The sequence below is a fragment of the Bos indicus x Bos taurus genome, chromosome 23 (assembly GCF_003369695.1).
Source record: "Bos indicus x Bos taurus breed Angus x Brahman F1 hybrid chromosome 23, Bos_hybrid_MaternalHap_v2.0, whole genome shotgun sequence".
Classification (NCBI taxonomy): Eukaryota; Metazoa; Chordata; class Mammalia; order Artiodactyla; family Bovidae; genus Bos; species Bos indicus x Bos taurus.
In genome coordinates, this window is record NC_040098.1 from 52,725,017 (window position 1) to 52,750,695 (window position 25,679).

General features: G+C 52.4%; 1 protein-coding gene across 1 annotated transcript; it reads left to right on the forward strand.

Annotated features, from left to right (window-relative positions):
* Positions 1-2,077: 2,077 nt before the first annotated feature.
* Positions 2,078-24,255, forward strand: LOC113881857. Its single transcript, XM_027524988.1, has 3 exons — positions 2,078-2,369; positions 13,240-13,384; positions 22,574-24,255. Exons 1-3 carry the CDS (start codon positions 2,346-2,348, stop codon positions 22,735-22,737), a joined length of 333 nt encoding a protein of 110 aa, XP_027380789.1. The 5' UTR covers positions 2,078-2,345; the 3' UTR covers positions 22,738-24,255.
* The last annotated feature ends 1,424 nt before the right edge of the window (positions 24,256-25,679 follow it).

Below are 25,679 nucleotides of genomic sequence, written 5' to 3' on the forward strand. Positions count from 1 at the left end.
ATAACAAGGGTGATAACTCGTGGTTGTTTTTACTGGAATTTTAAAGTATATCCGAGGGTAAGCATACATTATCTAAGAGGTACAGTATTTTGTAAGGGAGATGTCATGATCTTTGCTTCACAGATGAGAAAACTGAAGCTCCAGGAAGGTGAAGGATCATCCCTCAGTCAGTCTAGAATGTAGGGTTCAAACCTAAAAAGGCTTTTACTTATTATTATTATTTACTCTGAAGCTCTTATTTTAAACTACTGTTTTAGTTCATAGAAATGGATATATTTGACTAAATACATAAACTATCTGAGGACTAGAAACAAATGTAGTCAGAGCTTCCCAAAGAATGTCCCAAAGAACACAAGACTTCTCAAGTTCTTAGAGGAAAAAACAACTCAGTATTTAAAACTTTGGGAAACGCTGGATAATGGGTCCCCTCTTGGAGACTCCTAGTGAACGTCAGGATTTTTAAGGCTTTCAGCAGTCTCGAAGCAAAGAAAGTGCCTCACTGTGTTTAACATTTCAGAGGAGCAGAGCTCCAAGGAACGTGTTTGGGAAACACAGCCAACGTTGTGCCTCGTATTTCTGAGTCACGTTTTACCGCGTTGGCTGCAGCATCTAGACGACGGTAAAGGATACTGGTGGGAGTGGGTATTTTATTCCCTGATTTAATGAGAATGTTTCCAGAATTTCATCACTAAGTACTGTGTTACCAATGAGTTTAAGACAGATACCATCTTTATTACCTTTTTTCCAATGTAAAGAATCAGAGATGGATGTTGAGTATGAGGGGATCATACAGAGGGGGTTGTTCAGTGTCTGTTCATCAGGTGGACAACATGTCTGATGGACAGGGCTCCCTTCCCGGGGTTCCTGGAGTAATAAGACAGCTCCTGCCTGGGCTGGGGAGACGCATGCATTTGGGGTTCCTGGAGTAATAAGGCAGCTCCTGCCTGGGCTGGGGGAGACACATGCATTTGAGGTTCCTGGAGTAATAAGACAGCTCCTGCCTGGGCTGGGGGAGACGCATGCATTTGGGGTTCCTGGAGTCATAAGGCAGCTCCTGCCTGGGCTGGGGGAGACACATGCATTTGAGGTTCCTGGAGTGATAAGGCAGCTCCTGCCTGGGCTGGGGGAGACGCATGCATTTGGGGTTCCTGGAGTGATAAGGCAGCTCCTGCCTGGGCTGGGGGAGACGCATGCATTTGGGGTTCCTGGAGTGATAAGGCAGCTCCTGCCTGGGCTGGGGGAGACGCATGCATTTGGGGTTCCTGGAGTGATAAGGCAGCTCCTGCCTGGGCTGGGGGAAGACACATGCATTTGGGGTTCCTGGAGTGATAAGGCAGCTCCTGCCTGGGCTGGGGGAGACGCATGCATTTGGGGTTCCTGGAGTGATAAGGCAGCTCCTGCCTGGGCTGGGGAGATGCATGCATTTGGGATTCCTGGAGTGATAAGGCAGCTCCTGCCTGGGCTGGGGAGACGCATGCATTTGGGGTTCCTGGAGTAAAAGGCAGCTCCTGCCTGGGCTGGGGAGATGCATGCATTTGGGGTTCCTGGAGTAATAAGGCAGCTCCTGCCTGGGCTGGGGGAGACGCATGCATTTGGGGTTCCTGGAGTAATAAGGCAGCTCCTGCCTGGGCTGGGGGAAGACACATGCATTTGGGGTTCCTGGAGTGATAAGGCAGCTCCTGCCTGGGCTGGGGAGACGCATGCATTTGGGGTTCCTGGAGTGATAAGGCAGCTCCTGCCTGGGCTGGGGGAGACGCATGCATTTGGGGTTCCTGGAGTAATAAGGCAGCTCCTGCCTGGGCTGGGGGAGATGCATGCATTTGGGGTTCCTGGAGTGATAAGGCAGCTTTGGGGGGAGACGCAGCACGTGGGCTTGTCACCTTTACTGTGGGCTGCAGAAGCAGGGGCGCGGGGTGGGGAGCACCTGCCTTGCTCAGTCAGCACACGTTTTCCGAGTGTGCCCCCCTGAGGGTCAAGCACAGCTGAGCTCCCCATCTCTAAATGCAGCATGCAGCCCAGGGCTGGGGTGGGGAAAGGGTAGGGAGGGGGACAGATTAATACTGTTCGTGTGAGGTTGGGTGTGAAGAGCTGGCTTTGATGTGGGCTCTCTGCACGCCCCTGCCGAGGGGCCTGAAGCTGTGGGGGTCTCCCTCTCCTCTCCTCACATACCCGGCTCTTTCCTCACCTTGGCTGCAGGCACTGGGACACGGACGAGCAGCTGTTCCCTAGAGATCCCCAGGCTGCCCAACCCTGGCTCAGATGGGCATAAGAATCAAGGATGGAATCAGGGCGGTTTTGGCCACTTAGGACATAAGACTGTGCTTTTGGCTGGAGAGGACTTGGAGATGGAGTCCTCAGGGTGCTGGCAAGTGAGTAATTGTATTTTAGCTCTGGAAACCGCCTTTTCACCCCTAATCTCCGCATCTTCCAGCTTATGGGGTGGTAAGCAGCCCCAGTGTGCATAATGAATGCTGACATCACAGGTCCAGGCATGGAAAGCATCAACTCACCTGCACTTCTATTAGCAACTCTCCCCGAGGCCGCACAGTCAGCCCTTCCAGCTCAATGTTCTGTCCGGACCCGCAGCGTCTCATGGGGCTGCTTCGTCAGGACCCACATCATCACCCGCGTCCCCCTCCCCCGGGACCGTGGGGTGAGATGCATTCCTGTCACACAGCCCCGATGCGGCGATGTGGACGTGCGTCTTCCACCTTGGCTGATTAGGACAGTTCAGCTCAGTCGTGTCCAACTCTTTGCGACCCCATGGACTGCAGCACGCCAGGCCTCCCTGTCCATCACCAACTCCCAGAGCTTGCTCAAACTCATCTCCATTGAGTCGGTGATGCCATCCAACCATCTCATCCTCTGTTGTCCCCTTCTCCTCCTGCCCTCAATCTTTCCCAACATCAGGGGTTTTTTCCCAATGAATCAGCTCTTTGCATCAGGTGGCCAAAGTATTGGAGTTTCAGCTTCAGCATCAGTCCTTCCAATGAATATTCAGTGTTCCAGAAACCCTGTGTCATCCTGGTCTAAGAGGGTGACAGCTCCTCGGGTCTGTGACAAAGCTGGATGGCTTCTACCTTCTCTCTTGCTCTTTGTCCCAACCTGGGACCTGTGAAACTTTGGAGATTTGTATCTCAGTACAGAGTAAGTTGAAAGCTAGGTGAAGGAGGAAGGGCTGGTATATAGGGATGAAGTATTACTTCCTAGTCTCCATGGGTCTTTTTTTTTGGTGAAGTCAAAACATTGTCAAAGAGATGAGGGCTGAAAACTAAGAATTTTCCTGTGAGTAGAGAAGCCCTCATTTCAGAGCTGATGGTAGTGCGAGCGCGAAAGCGATGCATTTCCTCCATCAGCCTGGCTTTCCCATCCCTGGACCCTCAGGCTCACGGTGAAGAGCTGCAACGATGGTTGCAGTTTATAAAAGTTAGCCTTATGAAGCACTGATCGAAACGTATCCGCTCGTACTCAGAAACCAGGTAGGGTTTAAGTAGAGTGGGCTTGCTGCGGAGTCGGCGTAAACTCTCCTTTCTTCTCCATCCTACTTGGGACTTCTTCTCGTTTCAAATGTTATCCAAAGTCTCTGCTTTGCAATGCCTAAGTTATAAAATGGTCTTTTGTCTTCACTTTGAGATAGGAAAATGTATGCTCAAGGAGGCGTGGATGGCAGAGTCTGGTTCAGAGTCTGGGGGTGGAGGGGTCCCCCCAGCGCTGGGCTCAATGTGGCGGCTGCTGAGTGGGGTCCCGGCCTCCACTTTGCTCCTCCAGCCGTGGACTCCCAGTGGGGGTGAGGGTCAGGTAGGAGGGACACCCCAGCTGGAGCGCTGCAGCTCTGTCCGCCCTGTTTGGCCGCTGATGACACGACCTTGACATTCGTCCAGCACGATCTCGGGCCTCGTTTTTACTTCAGATTCCCCCAGGCAGCAGCGCCGCGCTTCAGCATTCTTGTTGTTCCCGTTTGATTTTGAGCTAACACCAGCTCCTCAAGGCCCAGAACTGCCCTCCTTGCTTTGTTTTTATCAGCTTGATGAAAGGTTGCTAAACTCCTTATGCTTAAAAGAATTCCCTTTGTCTGGGGACAAAGAAAAGAAAACCCAAACAAACAAAAAAAAAAATCAAAGGTTTCCTGCTTTTCCGGGTTATCACCATTTGAACCTGAAAATAAGATTTTCAAATACTTTCTGTTTTGAATGAAATTCCGAGGAATGGTCCTCTGGCCGTGGGCCTGCCCCTGGTGCCGGGGAGGGGGCTCCAGGAGAACTCACGCAGGGCCTGGGAATCGCCCGCCCCTCTGCCTGCGTGCGAGCCTGGCGGGGCCGGGTCGGGGTGGGGGCAGGGGCGAGGGGTGCTGTCCTCTTTCTCGAAGGATGTGTCTCAGGTTTCCTGGTTTCCCACGAGGGCCACTTAGCAGATGCTGGTGATGAGGGGCCTCCGAGGTGAAACTGAGCTCCTGCTCCTGGGGCGGAGGAGGGTGAGGATGGTGGGGGGACCACCTGGACAGGGATCATCCAGATCGCATCGACTTGGTTCCTGAAATGGGAGCATTTTATTTTCACAAGTTCCTTTTCCCGTGCCCTTTCTTGGAGTGACGTCTTTCTCCAGGCTGCATTGTTGTAGGCCAGGTTATCTGCAGGGCAGTGGGACCCCAGGTTGTTTGCATTTCCTAAAATTGTCCTTTGCCCTGAATGTGGCAGAGAGATTGTCCCTGCGGCATTGAAACGGGACGGCCCAGGGCAGCTGCACAGCCGCCCTTCTGCTTCCGCGGCTCCCGGGGCCTCACAGATCCGTGTGTCCAGAGCCCTCGAGTCCGCAGCGAGAGCCCCTGGACTTCTGAAGCTCCCGGCCAGTTTTGTGGAGTTCAGAACCGCCTTGCTGTTTTAGATCATTTTCCTCCTGGCTTTCCAGGAGGAATCATTTTCTAGACCCAGTGTGCGCTGACTTACAGTCGGAGATGCAGCCTGGTACCTCCAGATGCAGGTCCAGATCCTGTGGTTCGTGGGGAGGAGACAGAAACGCGCCGGCTTTGCTGGGCGCCCTGTTGCTTTGCTGTTCAGAGTTGTCTAATTTCCTGCTTTAAACACTCGCGCTTTAAAGTTCATTTACATATGACATTGAATCATGTGACGGCGTGTGGGGAAATTTTGGCCAAAAACCATTTCCCTTTGATCTGCACGTGCTGTGGATCCCGTAAGTGCTGCCACTTCTGAGGGGACAGGTCTTCCTCCAGGCAGGGGCAGTTTAAAGTCCACTCTACTCAGTGAGCAACTTTGTAAATGGGTCCTAAATCTGGTTCTGAAAAGGATACTATAAAAGTTTGTTTAGTTCCTTTATCTTTAAAATAGGGAAAAGACACTAAGTAAATCCATAGAATTATTTTGTTACCACCAAGAGAATAATTTAAGGCATAATAATTCATAGCAACGTAGCAATCGTTTCTGTGTAATACTTTGTATGAGAACAAACGATCACTTGTTACTATGAAATTATATTACTGAGCCACTTGGAAGCAGGATTCTGTTTTATTATTTTTCACCTTTGTGATGCTGATGGATCTGCATGTGAATATTTGCAGAACTTTCATATTTTCAACAAATGCATATTGAACGCTCATCACGGGCCAGGAAACTTTCTAAGCGCTGTCGAGTCAGAGGTGAGTGGGCCGGACATGTTGGCTGCCTGACTCACATGGAAAACACTTGGGGGAGTGTAAGGGGGTCACAGGATAGACAGTGCTCTGGCCTGAATCACGTCTGGGTCTCAGCACCCAGGATCCTGTGACTGTGTTTGGAGGTGGGGCCTTTACAGAGGTGGTTAAGTTAAAAGGAGGTCACTGCTGCCGCTGCTGCTGCTAAGTCACTTCAGTCGTGTCTGACTCTGTGCGACCCCATAGACAGCAGCCCACCAGGCTCTGCCATCCCTGGGATTCTCCAGGCAAGAACACTGGAGTGGGTTGCCTTTTCCTTCTCCAATGCATGAAAGGAGGTCACTAGGGCGAGCTCTGATCCCACAGGACCAGTGTCCCTGTGAGGAGTGAGGTCACAGACACACACAGAGGAGAACCACGCGAGGTCACAGGGAGAAGGCAGCGTCTCCAAGCCCAGGAGAGAAGCTTCGGGAGGAACCGGGCCCTGGCAACACCTTGATGCTGGATGTCTGGCCTCCAGACTGTGAGGGATGAACACGTGTGGCCTAAGCCGCCCCGTCTGTGGTCCTTTGTCAGGGCTGCCCGAGCTGACCACACAGCCAGGAAGCTCCCTCATGAAACAAAGGCAGATGGTGCTTCAGGACAATGATCTCATGTCAGCTCCTGTCCTCTGGGGTGAACACAGTGATGTTCCCCCAGCAAGAGCTGAGGAAGGGCTCGGCCTGCCAGCAGCCCCGGGACAATGAGGGGATGCCCCACTGCCATCTCCCCAGCACTCTCCTAGCGTCGTCACTGCCGAGCGTCCAAGGCCCAAGAGGGAGTGCTGAGCGCTGGGGGTAGGCGGGCTTCTCAGGAGGGTTGCTGTTCATGCATCTTTCTTCTCGGGAAGAAGCTGAGGTCCTGCTTTGGCCTCATTTTTGTCTCTGTTAAGTAGATAAATGTGGTTTGCATCACTCAGAACCTTGGGAATGTCTTACAGGATATTTCTGGAATGGGCAAAGTTCAGCACAGTCTGGAGCCAAATGTCCCCGTTACTGAGTCAGTATGGTCCACGTGTTTACAACTGTCTCCAGAATGGTCTGCACGTGTGTGAAACTGACGGTACAGCTTGGCTCATCCCTGGGAACCAAGGAAGAGCTCCAGGAAGCTGGCTGGCTGGGGCTGCCCGCGGGCGTCTTCTCTGTTTCAGAGCCTGCAGCTGCGGACAAGGCCCGCAGCTTGATGAAGCTTTTCCTCTTCAAAGCACGCAGCCTTCTAAGCCAGGGTTGGAAGCCCCAAAGGCTGCGGGAAAGCCCCAGTGACCTCTGGGGTCTTTGCCCGGACTCTGCCTCCAAGACCAGCATCTCTGAAGTTTCTGAAGGGAGTTACCTCTAGCAGAGTTCTCAAACTGTGGTCTGTGGCCCCCTGGGGTCTCTGGAACTCTTTCAGGGTCTTTGAGGTCCTAATAATAATAATATATTCCTAATAATAATATTCCAATAATTATTATTCCTAATAAGAATATTCTTCTTCATTTCCCTCTCCCGCACTCGGGCAGCGGGGTTTTCCAGGGGCTCTGAGGCATGTGGAGAGGGCACTGCCATTGAATGTGAGCTCACTATCTCTGTGTTCCCTGCAGTGTTAATAAGGAGGGTCGAGTTGCACAATGTGCATTTTCCGAGATTAACACCTTTAAATGCTTCTATGTCCCTACTAGTTATCTTCCATTATACCTACTATAAGACTGTTTTTTTCAAATCTTAAGTTCTCTTAGCTATCATTAGACTTATTTATGTTATGAAATGGGCTTCCCCAGGTAGCTCAGATGTAAAGAATCCACTTGCGATGCAGGAGATGCAGGAGACATGGGTGCGATCCCTGGGTCGGGAAGATCCCCTGGAGGAGGGCATGGCAATCCATTCTAGTGTTCTTGCTGGGAAAGTCCCAGGGACAGAGGAGCCTGGTGGGCTACCGTCCACGGGGTTGCAGAGAGTTGGACACAACTGAGTGACTAACTTTTGTAATTTCTGGTATTCAGCATTTTACAACATGTCCTATGGAAAAAGAAAGTAGAATTATTTATTTACAAATGAAATGCTTCTGTACATAGAAAATTCAAAAGATTCAACATGAAACAGTTAGCAGGACTTTTAATATAAAAATAAGGGGAAATTTTTATTTACAGCAACAAACATATAATATCCCTAAGGATAAGCAAATCAAGGTAAAATATATTTAAAAAATAATAGTCTATCAAAGAACAGAATGTAAAACCAAAATGTAAAAATGATTAATAAGACAATAATAAATAAAGTGGTAATTCCTCCCACATCAGTGCATACTTTTAATACAGTTTTAAGCAAAATCTCATTAATTCTTTTTAACTAGACAAAATGTGTCTCTAACATTTGTATGGAAAAGTGAAGGAATGAGGTCTGACAAGATATGTTTGACAATGAAAATGAGTGAACAGGACTATATGTGTGCTACAGTGTGGAATGAGCATAAGATCAAATGCATCAGTTTGATTATATACTTGTTAACAAGCTTCATCTTTGAAGGGAAAAAATCGAACAACAACAACAAAATAATATTAATTATGTTGTGTGTTGTTTAGTCACTAAGTCATGTCTTACTCTTGGTGACCCCATGGACTGTAGCCATGAGGCTCCTCTGTCTATGAGATTTCCCAGCAAGAATACTGGAGTGGGTAGCCGTTTCCTTCTCGAAGGGATGTTCCTGACCCAGGGATCAAACCCCTGTCTCCTGCATTGCAGGCAGATTCTTTACCACTGAGCCATCTGGAAAGCCCAGTATTAATTTTAATAAGGTAAAATTCTATATGTTATTAAGAGAAAGAAAATCTATTTTTTTCTTTTTTTGTGTGAATTAATTTAACTGGAGGCTAATTACTTTACAGTATTGTAGTGGTTTTTGCATACATTCATGTGAATCAGCCACGGGTGTACATGCGTCCCTCGACCTGAACCCCCCTCCCACCTCCCTCCCCATCCCATCCCTCTGGGTTGTCCCCGTGCACCCGCCCTGAGCACCCTGTCTCAAGCATCAAGGAACAAATTATGTGAGTAACCAAATCACTGGAGAGAAAATATGAAAACCTATATATAAAAGAGTTCAATGTCACTAATGGACAACATAACATTTGGCAAAAAAAAAAAAAAAAAGAAAAGCAATTTCAAGTTTCTTATGCAGAAACACAACAAAAAGTAAGCATGCTTTTTTGACTTATTTCAGTTAATATTTCAACTTTATGGAAAAACATTGTATAATTTAAATTTTATAAAATTTATAACTCTGTCTAAAACTGTTACTCTTTTAGAATTGAGTTCAGTTCAGTTCAGTCACTCAGTCGTGTCCGACTCTTTGCAACCCCATGAACCACAGCACGCCAGGCCTCCCTGTCCATCACCAACTCCTGGAGTTTACCCAAACCCATGTCCATTGACTCGGTGATGCAATCCAACCATCTCATCCTCTGTCGTCCCATTCTTCTCCTGCCCTCAATCTTTCCCAGCATCAGGGCCTTTTCAAATGAGTTGGCTCTTTGCATCAGGTGGCGTCAGCTTCAACATCAGTCCCTCCAATGAACACCCAGGACTGATCTCCTTTAGAATGGACTGGTTGGATCTCCTTACAGGCCAAGGGACTCTCAAGAGTCTTCTACAACACCACAGTTCAAAAGCATCAATTCTTCAGCGCTCAGCTTTCTTTATAGTCCAACTCTCACATCCATACATGACTATTGGAAAAACCATAGCCTTGACTAGACGGACCTTGTTGGCAAAGTAATGTCTCTGCTTTTGAATATGCTATCTAGATTGGTCATAACTTTCCTTCCAAGGAGTAAGCGTCTTTTAATTTCATGGCTGCAATCACCATCTGCAGTGATTTTGGAGCCCCCCAAAATAAAGTCTGACACTGTTTCCACTGTTTCCCCATCTATTTCCCATGAAGTGATAGGACCAGATGCCATGATCTTCGTTTTCTGAATGTTGAGCTTTAAGCCAACTTTTTCACTCTCCACTTTCACTTTCATCAAGAGGCTTTTTAGTTCCTCTTCACTTTCTGCCATAAGGGTGGTGTCATCTGCTTATCTGAGGTTATTGATATTTCTCCCGGCATTCTTGATTCCAGCTTGTGCTTCTTCCAGCCCAGCGTTTCTCATGATGTACTCTGTGTATAAGTTAAATAAGCAGGGTGACAATATACAGCCTTGACGTACTCCTTTTCCTATTTGGAACCAACGTGTTGTTCCATGTCCAGTTCTAACTGTTGCTTCCTGACCTGCATACAGGTTTCTCAAGAGGCAGGTCAGGTGATCTGGTATTCCCATCTCTTTCAGTACTTCCTCTAAAATAGAATGAAACTTATTTGTGGTGTATTTTGTCATATTTAAGGATAAGTCACTAGCTTTCAAATGGGAGATTAGAAGGTTTGCTTTCTCTATCCATAACTGCACTGTCTGGGTGGAAAGATGCTGTGAAGGATAAATGGATGCATCAGGGTATTCTCTTGCTCCCGAAAGGAGCCATCTAATCCAAGGAAACTTGATGAGCTATAAGTAAAAAATAAAAATATGATGAAAGCTATTTCCCCTCAGTGCTATAGATTAATAATTTACCATCTGGTTTTTAATGCAATGGAAAAAAAATCAGATTACACTAAGGTGCCAGTTAAATTGTGACCATCAACTTTGGACTTCCTGCTCAGAATTTAAAGGAAAAGGAATATAACATTGGAAACCATGAGTTCTTTTTAGACATTTTGGACATTAAATTTTCTTTGAAAAACAAAAATTGCTTGTTACTACTTTCCAAATGAGAAATTAAAAAAAAAAAAAAACACCACAGGAGCATCTTACGGAGTAAGGGATGGTCAGCTGGAGAAGGGCACGCAGCACACAGGGACGCGTGGAGCCACGCACCGGCCTTGCTGGACGTCTGCTGGCTGGCCAGCCAGGGAAGGAGTCGTGGCACGGCCTTTCCAGCACCACAGTGACCCGCTGCGTTAGAGCTGGGGCTGCAAACTGGAGGATCTTGTCTGCAGACTTGCACCTGTAGCTTATGAAGGATGCTCGGCTTGCCTTGCCTGTATCCATCTGGGCCAATCAGTGATGCCGGGTAAAGCACAGGTGGGGTGACGTAGTCCAGATGATGAAGCCCTTTCCTGAGCCTCGTGGTCTGTCCTGGAACAGCCGTGCTGACGTCACAAATGAGGACGGATGGGGGCTGAGCTGCACCAGGGGCAGGGCATCTCCCTTCCGCACCCACGGGGAAGAGCCTGCCGCCCCTGAAGAACGCCCAGAGGAAGTGTAACTGCCTGAGCAGACTCCAGGGGTCTCTGAGGCACTGTCCTTCCTGCCTGTTTTTCTGTCCCTCACACTGGACACCTCACCTATCTTACAGACTAAGAGTTCTTCCTCTCCCTGCTCTGACATGATGTGGAGCTCTAGTGAAGTTTCATTTCAGTTTTTGTAATTTTTTGTTTGCTACACCCTGGGGCATATGGAGCTTCCCAGACCAAGGATGGAACCTGTGCCCACTCCACTGGAAGCATGGAGACTCAGCTACTGGACCACCAGGGAGGCCCCATAATATTGTTTTCTAGATTTGCCATTTGGTCTTCGAAAAAAAAAATCCTTGTATGGATATTCTGTATTTGGTGAAACATTCCTCACACTTCCTTTAGTTATTTAGCTATGGTTGCCTTTAGTTCTTTGGACACATTCAAGATTGCCAGATTAAAGCCTTAGTCCAGCCTGAGTGTGGGGTTTTCCTGGTGGCACGATTGGTAAAGAATCCTCCTGCCAATAGAAGAGATACAGGAGATGCGGGTTTGATCCCTAAAGAATCTGCCTACAATGCAGGAGACAGGGGTCCGATCCCTGGGTCAGGAAGATCCCCTGGGGAAGGAAACAGAAACCCACTCCAGTACTCTTGCCTGGAAAATCCCATGGACGGAGGAGCCTGGTGGGCTACAGTCCATGGGGTCACAAAGACTCAGACACGACTTAGCAACTAAACAACAACATACCTGTGTGGGGGCCATAATGTCTTGTTTCTTTGCAGGTCTTGCAATATTGTTTTGAAAATTGCATGTTTTAAATAATATAACGTGGCAACTCTATTAAATTCTCCCTCCTACCCAGGGGTTGTCGTTACTGTTTGTTGTTGCTTCTGTTGTTTGTTTAGTGGCTTTTCTTACATGGAACTAATTCTGTAGAGTCTGGGTTCTTTGTCACGCGTGGTCACTGAAGTCTCCGCTCAGTCATTTCCTCGGTGTCTGGAGCCGAGGTCTTCCATGTTGCCAAGGTCCTCGTGTATGCAGGATGATGCCTTCAGCTCCCAGGGGGGCAGGATGGCCCCGCTGCCTTAGCATCACTCACTGGCGCAGAGCCTCCGGGTCAGCCAGAGGTGAGACGTGAGAACTCTCAGGTCTTCCCCGGGACGAGACAGCCTTGCACACACGTGCAGCCTCCTGGAGCCCTGCAGACACATCAGAGTTTCTCGAAGCCCTCTGAGGACATCTCATCACTCAGCCCATTTTTGCTCTGTTTTTACCACGGTTTCAGGCAATCGTGACGTTACACAACTGCCCCTGATCTGTTTCTCACAAGCGTCCTGGGGGAAAGGTTGTTCGCCTTTCATGTGAGTGGGTCAGATACAGTGGGGTCTCTCATAGTACCATCTAGAAGCCACAGAGGAGAACGCTCTGGGGAGGTTCCAGTCCGCTCTCTCCTTCTGAGGCCCCCAGGCTCCTGGTTTTCAAGGTTCCAAGCAGAAAGGGTGGAGGAGAGGGGACGCGGGCGTCAAGGTTCCTCCTGAGAGGAGGCCGTTTTTCCTGAAGGCAGGCTCGCGGCTTACCGCGGCCTTGGGGAACTGCCATCAAGGAGCGTTGATGGCGCCGGTCGCTGCCAGCGCTGACGCTGCTGTTATGGAGGAGAGGATTTCTGCAGGCCTCTCCTTGCCGTTCACAGTGACGCCTACGCCGTCTCCACAGCAAACCCCCGAAACCAAGCTGCCCGCTCATCAGCCGAGTTTGCGGAACGTCTGTATTGTGTGCTGCTGTGAAACCACTCGGGAGGATGAACCGTGTCTCCTGAGGTGGCGGGGTCTCATCATGCGTGAAATTAGAGACGGGGGCGACGCATGTGTGTCCACTTACGCCCCACTTTCTGGAAGCACGACCCCCCGAGTCCCCGTGCGCGTCTGTCTTCCTTCGTGCGGGGACGGTGTGCCAGGACAACGCGGGGCCAGGACTGGCCACAGTGAGACTGGGGCGTGTGGCGGCTGCTCAGCGGCCTGTCTTTGCGTTCTTCAGAGACTGTGGGGGGCATGTCTCACGTTTGCCATTTCTGAAGATGTTTCCTCAAGAAGTATTTGTGAGGGCAAAACTGTGAGTTATTCTACAGTCCAGAAGGGTTTTACACATAAAGTTCTCTCTTTTTTCCTCCGCTTTCTATATCCACAACAGTACATTTCCAGGGTCATAGAGTAGATAAACTTTTATTCTTGTTCACGTACATAAAGGACTGTCTCGTTCAGAAAAGTAAATGCTTTTTACTTTTGCACTGACTCTGCACGTTTGCTTTCTAGACTCGAGTGAGGAGCCATTCACCTGATGCTTCCGGCCCATTCCCAGCTCTGCTTCCGGCGACGCAGGGTCACCCCCGAGACCGCTGCGAGGGCCCCCAGAGCCGGTGCCGCCGGCCAGCCACGCGGAACCTCCGGACCGTGAAAGGTGAGGGGCGTGTCCAGAGGGCTCAGCCCGGCTCCGGTGCCTTGTGGGACAGCCTGCTGTCCTGTTCCCAGCCCCCAGGTGTCCGTTCCAGAGTCTAGGCGTCAAGACCGCGGACAGCCGCTCCTCACACTCTTATTTGGCTGCAGTAGGTCTTGACTGTGGGATGTGGGCTCTAGTTCCCTGCTGCTGCTGCTGCACCAGGGATCGAGCCCAGGCCCTCTGCATCGGGAGCACAGTCTTAGCCACTGGACCAGCGGGGAGGTCCCCGCTCTTCACTCTTGAGAAGCCCCAAGTCCTCTCTGCCCGCCCCCCGGTGCAGGGGCCCCTCCCCCCCGGTAACGTGTAGGTTCAAGAAGCCACGCGAGGGAAGGGGCTGGGGTCTGGGGCGGGCAGCCTGGTCATGGTAACACCCAGGCTTTGGACCCACAGGGCAGAGCTGGTGCAGTCGGTCCCTCGAGCAGCGAGCAAGGTGGTGGCTGAGAGGCTGGCTGCGCGGCGTGCAGGCCCCTTACGAGCACCAGGGGAGGCAGGCAGTGCCGAGGCCAGTCGCAGGCTCCTGAGCGAGGACCGGCCCTGTGCTGACGCCCAGCATGCCCACTAACGTGGGGTGCGGGACGGGCTGGGGGTGGAGTCCCAGACCCAGCCCTACTGGGAACGCAGCAGGAGCAGTGCGGCCCATCGGCGTGTTCTGTTCAGGCGCCAAAGACTGCAGCTCCGGGGTCCTGTGAATAAAAGCTTCCCAGATCTCTGAGAAACCTCACTTACAGAGATGTGAGTACCGAGAGAATGAAGCTGCAAACATAGAGCCTCCATTTACAACCTGACAATTGTACGTGGGGGAAAAAACCCAAACCTAAGCTACCAGGTTCCACAGAAAGGGACTTGGGACTATTGGCCAGACTTTTTTCTCTTAAACTGACAAGTTGAGAAATGTATATGGTTAAAAAAAAATTGCTAAAAGCTCAAAATGTATGAAAAATCTCCCTGGTTCGGTCCCTGGTCCTGCTGTCCTGAAGGGACTGCATTGTCAGCTTTTGTGTTTTCTCCTAGGAATAATCTGTGTGTGAGCAAGTTTAGGCCAAATATTTACCTATCTTTTTATTATATTAAATTGTGGTAAGATACACACAGGACAACATTTACCACCTTAATCATTGTTATGTCCACAGGCTAGTCCTACACCCGATCTCCAGAACTTTTTCATCTTGGAAAACTGAAACTCTGTCCCCATTAAACAACAAAGCCCACTCTGCTCTCTCCCTCAGCCCCTGAGACCCACCCTCCTAGTCTGTTCCTATGAATTTGATGACTCTAGGGCCTTCATATGGTGGAATTACACAGCATCTTTCTCTGTGTGGCTGACTGACTTCACTGAACTGTCTTCAGGTTTCCTCTGTGCTGTAGCAGGTGAGGCTCCTCCATGCAGCAGGGGGAGAAGACGAGCTTGGGAAGCCCCCTTTGTGCTGAACGCTGATGCTGCCCATCTTCCTGATGGGGTGTCTGCCCGCGGCTCCCTGAGTGGTGCGAGCTGGTGATCTGACCCCGCTGCGAGGTCAGTGCTCTTCCCACTGCTCAGTCTCACAGACTCAGACTCTTTCTGAAATGCATCAGAAAGCCCCGAGGTCAGCGCTCTTCCCACTGCTCAGTCTCACAGAATCAGACTGTTTCTGATATGCATCAGAAAGCCCTTTACGTGTTTTCTTGGACGGTCTGACTTCCGGGGTGGGCAGGTTGTGGTCAGCGGGGTACAGGTTCTGTAGGATGCTGCCCCGTTGTGGGGCCCTTGCTTCTCAACGTGACGGCAATGCAGGGACCCAACCCACCCTGCTCCATGCTGCACGATGCCAGCCTGCGCTTCACTTCTGGCTCTGAGGTCCTGACGGGGCGAGGGCCACGGGCCGCCCATCACTGCCGAGAGAGAGAACGGGTTAGCCCGGCCGCCTGGCTGGAGGAGGAGGAAGTCGCCCAGTGATGCCGTGGGTTCTGGGAAGAGGAGCGGGGCCGCGGGGATGGATGGCTCCCGTGACGTCAGTCCCACTTGGAGCCTTGATGCTTCGCTCGTGCTGTGGTGAAGGGGCAGTCCTGCTGAGCTCCGTGGCCTTGAACTTGGAAGGAACCCCCGGGCGACTTTAGGTTAGCCTTGCCTGTTGTGTGTCCTTGGAGGAGAACACGCAGCTGAGTCTGGACTGCAGCAGCTGGGCTGAACCTAGGAGGCGACAACAGATCATGACCACCAGCCGGTGCCCTGACCTGAGCGGCGCGCCCAACCAGAGCCAGTCTCATCCGCCCAGCAGCGCCCAGGGGAGGCAGAGGCACCAGTCTCTTGTGTCAGCTCAGCCGCCTGCAACTTGGAGCTGATGGCGGTGTCCTGCAAACATGGAATTCCCCAGTGTGTCCCGCAAGCCTTCAGGTGGGGATCCAAGGCCACCGGGATGCATGGCTCCCTGGCCCCCAGGACAAGAGCTGGAGAAAGGAGGTTGGCTGAAACGGAGGCCACTCTCCTGGGCTGTGGATGAGGTGGGAAGGCTGGTGAAACTCTTCTGTAAATGGAACTTCTCAGAGGCTAGTTTGTGTTAGCCTCTCAGCTGTGTCCGACTCTGCAATCCCGTGGACTATAGCCCACCAGGTTCCTCTGTTCATGGGATTCTTCAGGCAAGAATACAAGAGTGGGTTGCCATTTCTTTCTCCAGGGGCTCTTCCTGACCCAGGGATTGAACCCAGGTCTCCTGCACTGTAGGCAGACTTGTTACCAGCTGAATGTGGGAATCGTTTGGGCACCTGTGACCATGCAGACTGTGCGTCAGTGGGTCTGGGGCCGGGCCGGCTGCTCTGCGTCTCTAATGGACACTTGGATGAAGCCCAAGTGAATGGTCAAAGATCACCCAGAAATCAAGGCTGTACTGAAATCTAAGCAAAATTGACATTTATTTTCTTTTTCCCTAGATCCCTGTCCCCACTTAGGGCTTCTCTGGTGGCTCAGATAGTAAAGCATCTTCCTGCAATGCAGAAGACCCGGGTTCGATCCCTGGGTCGGAAAACCCCCTGGAGAAGGAAATGGCAACCCACCCCAGTATTGTTGCCTGGAGATTCCCATGGACAGAGGAGCCTGGCAGGCTACAGTCCATGGGGTCGCACAGAGTCAGACACGACTGAGCGACTGAGCACACACACACAGACATGCACACCACTTAACCTGCCTGAGATAATGCTCCAAATAAGTGTGTTCAGAGTCTTCATTCTTATTTACAGACTGTTTTGTACCCATGGCATGTCAGTGCCTAGTGGTAGACATTCAGATGGCCTCTCATCTTTGTTCTTTTAAAAAAAATTACACTTTATTAGTGTATAGTTGATTTAAATGTTGTGTTAATTTTGGGTGTACAGCAATGTGGCTCAGTTATGCATTTGCATACGTTCATTCTTTTTTAGATTCTTTCTAATCTTTGTTCTTAAAGCCAGAATGCAAGGAACAGACTTGCTCACACGAATATCGCAAGTGTGTTTGGAAAGGTGTGAATTTGAATGAAGGGATGCATATGGGACGCTTGTACACCGGAAACTGTGATTGTTCTAACTATCGAGGACCCCAGGGACCAGGCGTTCTGACGGGCTGGCGTCCTCTGGACTCAGGTCAAGCTGGCTGTCTCCCAGGCGCCTTCAGTCCTGCACGTGCCGTTATCTTTCCATCTCGTGCTTGTGCAATTGTTTTCCTGGAGTCTAAGTGTGGGGTTGACTTACACAGCCTGTTAAATTCCATTTGCTGGCTTCAGACTGCCATCTCACCTGCTGAGATAACTGTGGTTATTGACTTTGTCATCTAACATTTTCCCTCACTCTCCTGGGTTATTTCATCTTCACAATGGATTCTTCCTTCCATCCCCCCATCCGTCCCTCTCTCCCTCCATCTGGTGACTGTCTCCTGAGAGCTCTGAAGCCTCTGTGCTCAGCTCTGGGGTGTTCACCATGGTGAACCAAACGGAAAGGAATCTGTGTTCTCCTGGACTTTCGTTCCAGTGGGGAAGACAGACACTAAACAAGGACAAATAAGTTCCATGGATGTTATGGTGATGATGAGTACCAGGGAGGGAAATAAAGCAAGGACGAGACAGGGAAAGGGTGGCCAGAGAGAAGCCTCACAGAACGCGACATCTGAGCAGAAGATGTTTCAGCCCAATTCATTGGACAACAGGCTGAAAAAGAGTTCTTTGATCTGTCACTAGAGGCTTCCCTAAGGGCTGACGTTAATCCACGAGCTGGCACCTTTGGGTTTCAGCTGATGAATCCACAGACATGCTCTGTGGTAAAGTATCCAGACTGCATTTGTCGGTATCCATGGTCTTCCCTGATCCCGGCTGGTCCCGCTCTCACATCAGAGAAGCGGGTTTAACGTGAAGGAGGTTTTCCCCTTGTTGCCGCGATGCAGCAGTGAGCTGTGAGTGGAGGGGGGAAGGGGCAGCTTGGCGTTGACCATCCTCGGGGCCTCAGCGATAAATCACAGGTGGAAAGACCGGATTCTCTTGGCAAAATCATAGGAAACTCAGGACTTTTCTCCGGAAACTTTGGCGAATGTGTTTCTGAGTAGCAGGCACTCCTGGCAGTCCAGCATCTCCAGCCAAACCCCAAGCGGCCCGCGGCCAGTGTCCCCGCAGGTGGAGGCGGCCGCCCGCCGGCCCTGCGCTGCTGCCCCAGGCTCCGTCCAGGCGAAGAGCTGTCTTCTTCAGACTCACCTGCAGGCTGCAGTGTTGCCGTGACTATCTTCCCAGCTCTGGGGCGGGCTCTCCAGGTGAGCCGTTGGGCAGGGGAGGCGCAGGCAGACACTGAAGTCACAGGGAGGCAGGGAGCACGAGGTTCCCGGGTAGCCCAAGAAGCCAGGCAGCAGCGGGGCCTCATCGGGCCGGCCGTGTGCAGAGCCGACTGTCTGCCGGCTGCCCTGGCCTCGGTCCCTCCGTCTGTGACGTCAGTGGACTGAACCAGGTCGTTGCTGAAGCCAGTGCTCTGCCCCTGAACTTCAGGTTCTGTGTGTGTGCTGTGTGAGTAGCCACCAGGGCAGCTACGCTTTAGAAGCTGGTTTCGCAGAAACTGCTCCAGATGGACGAAGGCCCTGGGGCCTGAGGACAGCCTGGTGCCGGCCAGGATGGGCTGGGACCTGGGGAGGCTTGGAGCCCCTGGGGGGTGTGGCCCCAGCTGGTGAGCAAGGCTGGGGGCCCGGGACCAAAGCGTACTGATCTGGTGGGAGATTAAACAGCGGAAACAGCAGCAAGAACCAGACTCTCCGCACGCAGTCCTCCAGCCCCCCTGCTCCGGAAGCAGGGGACCCCCTGACTGTGAGAAGGTGGGTCTCGGCTCTGGAGAGCAGGAGAGCAGACCCCACCCTGGTCAGAATGGCCCTTTGTTCTGAGACTCTGTGACTAACGACGCTGCTATGTGAAGGCTTATGCAACCTGGCAGAGCCGGGCCCTCGCCCCGACCCGGAGCCTGTGATCTGGGCGCCCGGCCCGAAGTTGCGCAAGAAGTAATTAGGGGTCCAGCCGAGGCTTGCTGGCTCCTGGTCAGGCCGGGCTACCGGGCCCAGCACCCCGACAGGCTCGTTAATGTTTAAACCTCCTGGTGTGGGAGGCTGTTTTGTCACCGCGGAGGGTTCAGCGTGGGGCTGGGGTGGAGCGGCTGGGGGAGCTGACATGCTGTTCTTCCTGCCCCCTCCCTCTTTTCCATAGAAGTCATTTTTAAAGCTTTCTAAAAATCTCTGGATTTTTTAAAAAAGTTCTTTAAAAAAAGAAATTTCTCCACCAATCCATTGTCTTCTAGAAATAGACCTCAAGTATAACTTTAACCTTGAGAAATAAGTGAAAAATAAAAACTCGTCTAGCTTCCTGTCGGCGACCAGAATCTCAAGGGGGACGACAGAAAGCTCTATGATCTGGTGAAAGCTTGAGCGTGCGCGTGGCAGAGGCCGCCACTGCCAGGAAGCACCCCCCCTGCCTCCAGGAGGGCCTGGAGACCTTCCTGTCTGTGGGCTCCTCTCTGCAGTAGCTTGCGAGCTCCCGGCTCTGTGCTCCGAGGCCTCGTTGCCAGAAGCAGGACACCCTCCCGCTTGTGCATCCCGGGAGGAGGTGCCGGCCTCAGTCCCCGAGGACTTCACCCCCAGGGCTTTGCCGGGACCAGCGACAGGGCCCAGACCAGCAGCCGGCACTCCCTGCTCCACCCATAGAACCCGAAGTGCTCCGTCTGCGCAGTCTGGGGCCATCGCTCAGGTGTGGGATGCGCTGGCCTCTGTCTCCATCCTCACGGGCCCAGGGCTCGTCTCAGAAGAATGAGGTTTCTGTCCCAGCTCACCTGCAGCCTCCCCTCCCTCCCTCCTTTGTTTTCCTTCCCTCTCAGTGAACTGGGCTTGTTTAAATTGTAAAGCAATGGACTATAATGGTAAAAAAAAAAAAAGGTTCTTCCAACCAGAATAAAAATGCATAAGATGAAAGATAAATGGTTTTCCCCACACCCACATCTCTGCAGCCCTGTCAGCAACCTCCAGGTAACTCTACAATGTGAGTGTTTGGTAAAACCCCTCTGACCATTTCCTCTGTGAGCACTTCTGTGGATGGAGACGCACAGGACCACAGTCGGTGTGCGGAACACGTGGCTTTCCACACCACTCCCTTCCTGACTGCCCGGTGGTCCGCCGCGAGGCTGTGCCCCGGCTGACTTAAACTGGACCCATGCACTGGTGCACATACCCCCTCCCCAGTTTGGGGGGCCACAGGCAGGGCTGCCCACACACCCCAAGACGTGCCCTTGTGCTCAGCTGGAATAGTGCGCCCTTGGGATAAATTCCTAGCAGTGGTTTTGCTGGGTCAAAGGTTATGTGCATTTTACATTTTAATAGGCATTGCTCAACTGCCCTGCAGAAAAGGTGCACCAATTTACAGCCCCATTAACACTGTGTGAACAGCCAATCTCCTCACAGCCTCACCAAACCACATACTATCAGACTTGCAGTCTCTGCAACAGACAGAAAACAGCAGGTCTTTCTTTTCTTAAGTTCGCATTTGTATTATGAAAGGTGTTTATAGACTACTTGCCGCTTAGGGTGAAAACATGCTAGCCTTGACCATGGTTCATTTCTATTTTTAGATGTTTTAAAAATGGCTTTCTAACAGCTTTCATTTATCATTAGCCAGTTAGGTCACAAATATCTTCCCCTTTTGCCTACTATTTAGGCACAGAGGAGTTTACAATATTTACAGAGAGAATTGATCTGCACAGAGAGTTTCCACGCGCCTCACCGGAGCCCTGCCTGCACAGAGAAGACAGTCTCTCCTGCTCCCCTGTGCTTTGCCCTGGGCTTGCTTTCCGCACGCGTGTCTTTGCCACTCCGGCCTGTCTTCTGGTGTACGGGGCGAGGTAGGGATTCGGTCAGTTCTTTGGAGTTTGCTCATCAGCCTGCTGGCTCGAGCGACCCACTGCTGGAGGGGGCTTTCTGCTCCCTGGAAGTAAGTGGATTCAGACAGGCTTTTGGAGGATCCAGACAGGAACATGCCTCCTTCCCTTATTCTTAGATAGATCTGGCCCTTTCCCCAGAACCCTGGCCTGTTTTGAAGGAAGCTTCAAGGAGTAAATGCAAAAAAGAATGATTGAGAGAAAAACAGAAAATGGAGGCTTCTGGTAGGAAAAGAAAAACACCAACTTAAAAGGGTTAAATCACTTCTGTGCATAAGCCACTTAAGATTCCACTTAAACCGAGTGCAGAGGCCCTTGGACAGCAAGGAGGTCAAACCAGTCAGTCCTAAAGGAAGACAACCCAGAATATTCACTGGCAGAGCTGATGCCGAGGCTGAAGCACCAGCGCGTTGGCCACCCGATGTGAAAAGTCAGCTCATTGGAACAGACCCTGATGCCGGGAAAGATTGAAGGCAGGAGGAGAGGGGGACAACAGAGGATGAGATGGCTGGATGGCATCACCGACTCGATGGACATGAGTTTGAGCAAACTGCAGGAGAGAGTAGAGGACAGAGGAGCCCGGTGTGCTGCAGGCCACGGGGTCGCAAAGAGGCAGACACGACTTAGTGACTGAACAACAACGACGATAAACAGAATCACTGGGCTAGAAAAACAGCCGAGCAGATGAATTCTGCTTACCATTCGTTTGCCCAACTCTGCTTAAGAAAGAAGGAATATACAACTTATTTGTTACTCTCATTTTAACAGTATCTCTGCAGTGACTTTTCTTAGTTGAACAGATCAAAAATCCTGTGGGAAGTTCAAGAGGTCACATTTATAGCCCGGGTTTTCAGGATTCCGCCCATAGTTCCTAAGTAGGTGGGGTATTTTCTCTTTAAAGACCAAATAAGTTAATTGCACAATCAGTAGAATCAGCAATTTCGACTTCTTGGCGTGAGTAATGTGATATGCGTGTTGGCAAAGACCTACATACCCTGATTTGCAGCATAATTCATATAATAGTCTGTAGATCAGACTCCAGGTGATTTAGTTAAAAGGTACTGAAGCACTCCTTCTACCCACCGCCCCAAGTACCCACCTCACAGTAAACTGTGTAATTTGTACGATGATCTAAGGTGATTGATGAGGATTTGGTCTCATCGTTTGGGACTAAGGAATCTCACTGCTGGCCTCTGCTGCACCTGCCCCGCCCCCTCCTAAAATGCGGCTTTTCTGGTTTTTGTGAATCCATTTCTCCCCCTTCCCTCCTTCTCAGGCTCCTGCATCAGCCTCTCCTTGTGCTTCTTCTTCCCGAGCGAGCTTCCCTGGCCCTCCCTCAGCTCAGGACACCCACCCCATCTTTAACTTGAGCTTAATTTGCTGACTTTGTGTCTTTCTTTCAACTGATTTTTACCCAAGTCATTGCACGTGCCCCGGATGAGGGCGTCATGCCTCCAGTGGTAGGAACTGTGTGGATGGTTCCCAGGCACTCCCCAGCCCCGTCTGTCCTGGGCTTCAGACAAGGGTTGCCGGTCAGGGAACCAGACTCCTCGGCCTCCAGAGTCTGCCCCCGCCCCTGTGCACTTGGGGAGATTCAGATGGTGCCTTTGAGCACATTCAAAAAGTGTTCTTTCCTCAAAACACTTACTTCCATTGGGCAAAATTGTCGGAATTACCGAGACTGCTGAGAATGGCACCCTTCACCTGTATTAGGGAGGGGACAACCACAGTCACACGGCCCTTTATCTTGTGTTTCAGAGACTCTGTTGCTGCCGGTTGAGGGGTTCCCTGTGGCCCGCCTCCAGCTGTGGCCCTGGGGCTGGGGGTGCACGGCCGCCTGCCTGCCCGCTGCCTGGGAAGTGTCCGCCTCTGCAGGGAGGATGTGCGGTGTCCAGCTGACTTCCCCTCGACGGAAGGAGTGACATGGCTTGCTGTCGTCTCGGGTGAGCACAGAGGTGTGCCTGCCAGGCCCAGAGTGGCTGCTGCCTGGCTCTCCGTCCAGGAGGAATCCACCACTTCACCGGCTGCATGGGGCGACAGCAGAAGACACCACGGGCAGGGCGTGTGGGCAAGTGGTCTCTCGGAATCTCTCGGAACTCGTGTGTCCCCCGTCTGGTGGGGTGGCCACGTGTGGTCACGTGACCCGTGCATCCTTCAGGCAATGTCTCCCCAGGACCAGAGGCTGCCTCTGCCCTGGCCATGCTCAGGGCCTTCGACACAGCCTCCTCCTCCAAAAGGGCAAAGCTGTGCTGCTCAGGGAGCCGTCGGGGGCCACGGCCTGTGGGCAGCGTCTGGACTGAGGGCCAGGCCGGAGGGCTGGTGCGGGTCCTGGTGCCCAGTCACCCCCCGGAGCCTGGCTGCTGACTGCGGGCCTGCGCTTTAGGTGGTGTGTTGGTTTTCTAACTTGGACAGTTTGTAGTCGGAGGAATTCAAGAGCAGATTTACTCCAGAGCACTTGAATGAAGCAACTGAACATATTACTCACATCCCTGCACAAAGGAGGCGGCCCCCCCGGGAAGCTGCCTGTGTCCTGCGGCAGCAGGACTTCTTCACCGTGCAGACTGGGCTTGCTGCCGGTCGCTGGGCCTGACCGGGGCTTACCTGGACCGGTGGCCGATTTCCAGAGCTGTTTCTCTCATACCGAGCATCTCCACTAGTGCCGTGTGGCAGACAAAAGCTTGAGCTCGGCCGCGGGAATATTCCCGAAGACTCTGCCGTTCGTGTAGGTCTGTGGACGGTGAGCGCTCGAGGCCGGCGAGCCCGTCCGTGGCCCTGCGGTCACAGAGTGAGAAGGGCATTTGTGAGGCAGCCTGGTCTTCCTGTGCCTGTTTTCTCTATTTTACCCCTGGAGGATGTCTGTCCTGTGTCTGCTGCGTGACTTAAAGTGACTCGATGGTGGCATCTGAGACAGTAGGGGATGTGGGGCGCCTCTGGGTCCCTCTGAGAGCCCTCCACAAACAGCCCGCGGCTGGTCCAGAGGGGTCTGGACCCTGATGCTGTCGAATCCACTGTGCCTGAAAGAGGGGTGGGTTCCAATCCCCTGTGACTGGTTAAGAAACCCCACTGGGCTGTGCCCAAAGCCCTCTGCCAGCCGAGGGGCCAGGCCTGAAGGGTGTCTGAGCTGCAGACACCCCTCTTCCGTCACAAGTCATCCTGGGGTTCCCAACTGGAGATCCGGGCTCAGGTTATCTTGGCTGGGTCCAGGTCAGCAGACAGCTCCTGCTGACGTCCTAGGAAGCAGAGGCGGAGGCTGCCCTCAACCTTCTCAGATCTGGACAGACAGGCTGCCCGCCTGAGGGCTTGCTTCAGCCAAAACCCAGAAAGAGCCTCGTCATTTTGCAGTAAACAATGATGCACCTTTTATTGCATTTATAAATGTCCCCAGAGGCTATTACTCAAAAGGGGTTCAGCTAATAAATACAGAACTAATAATTACCTCAGTTCAGAGTGCTGACGTGTGTAACTGCCGTCGGGGTCAAGAATGTCCCGTTTGCTCAACCTCCCTGGCACCACGACACCTGCGGTTACGGAGCCGGGGTGCAGGCTGAGGTCAGGGGTCAGGGAACAGGATGTCCTTCCCGCTGGGTCTGAGTGTGGTGGACAGGCTGTGGCTCTGTCACTGGGTCCTTGGGGTGTCCTTTCCTTGCAGGGGTGCTGGGTCCTGCTGTGGGCCCTGGACGGATGGCAGCCCCCGGAGCTGCTCTGGGGGCTCCCCGGGCATCAGGTGGGACCGCAGCAAGGTTGTTTCTCTTCTGCTTGGGCGCTTGTTCCCTTGTCCATCCTCGGCCAGGTGGCCAGGTGGAGGGAACAGTTGGCCCAGGCTGTGCGTGGATTCGGTCGGAGGTCAGCCCTCTTGCTGGGCAGCCATCGGTTGGGCCAGGCCCCTGGTACCCGGCCTCGTCTCCCGGGGCCAGGGCAGGAGAAGACAGAGCTGCCCGCACTGCCGGCCTGACGCCTACCGCACGAGGCGCGGCTCGTGTCCCCACATCCTCCCGCCAGGCCTCGTGGGGTCCCCAGCTGGCCAGTGCGAGGCCACGGTGCAGCCGGGAAAGGCCTGGCTCTGCACCCGGGCTGGCCCGCAGCCTGGCACTGGGGGTGCTGGCGACCGGCACATGGGCGAACAAACGGGACCGAGATGGGTCTGCTTGGGATGCCTTCCCCGAGGAGGCAGCCGGGCCTCCCACAGATGGGCCGCCTCCCGGGCCCAGGGACAAGTCAGCTCCCTCAGTCTGGGATGGAGTCCCCCCCGCCCCAGCTCCGGAGCCCTGGGGAGATGCCGGGGCCCGCTGCACCCACACCACGGGAGCAGAGCCCCAGAAGTCAGGGGCGCCCCAGCTAAGAGGGCAGGCCTCCGCAAGTCCTTGGAGCCTGGATCGCCCCGGCTCATCTTCCTGGAGCCCCATCCTGAGCACTCCCGTGGATGGACCGGCTCCGTGGTTCTGAGCCTCATAGACTTCTGACAGCAATGAGCACAGCCAGCCAGAGGTTGCCAAACCTTCCTGCCTTTCCCCTCAACCATTAGACCTGGATGATCAGAAACCGCAAATCCGCGTCAAGGCTGTTGAGTAGTTTGCTGTCTCAGATCCCAGATGTGATGAAAAGCCCGAGTCGTGGCAAATCCTCTGGGCTAAACTCCCTGAGAGGAGAGGCGGAGAGGCAAAGGGGCTCCGGGCGTGCGAGGGGCAGTGCCGCTGGGGCAGTGTTCGTGTCTGCCTGTAGTGCCCCGGGAAGGCGCGTGTAAGGCCTGTGTGTAAGCTGGAGAAGGGCAGGACACCACTCGCTTCTAGCCAACGGTCCGTCTGAAAGCCGAACACAGAGGTCCGCACAATAGCGCTGTGTGACGTTGGAGCCCCTCCCAGTTTGA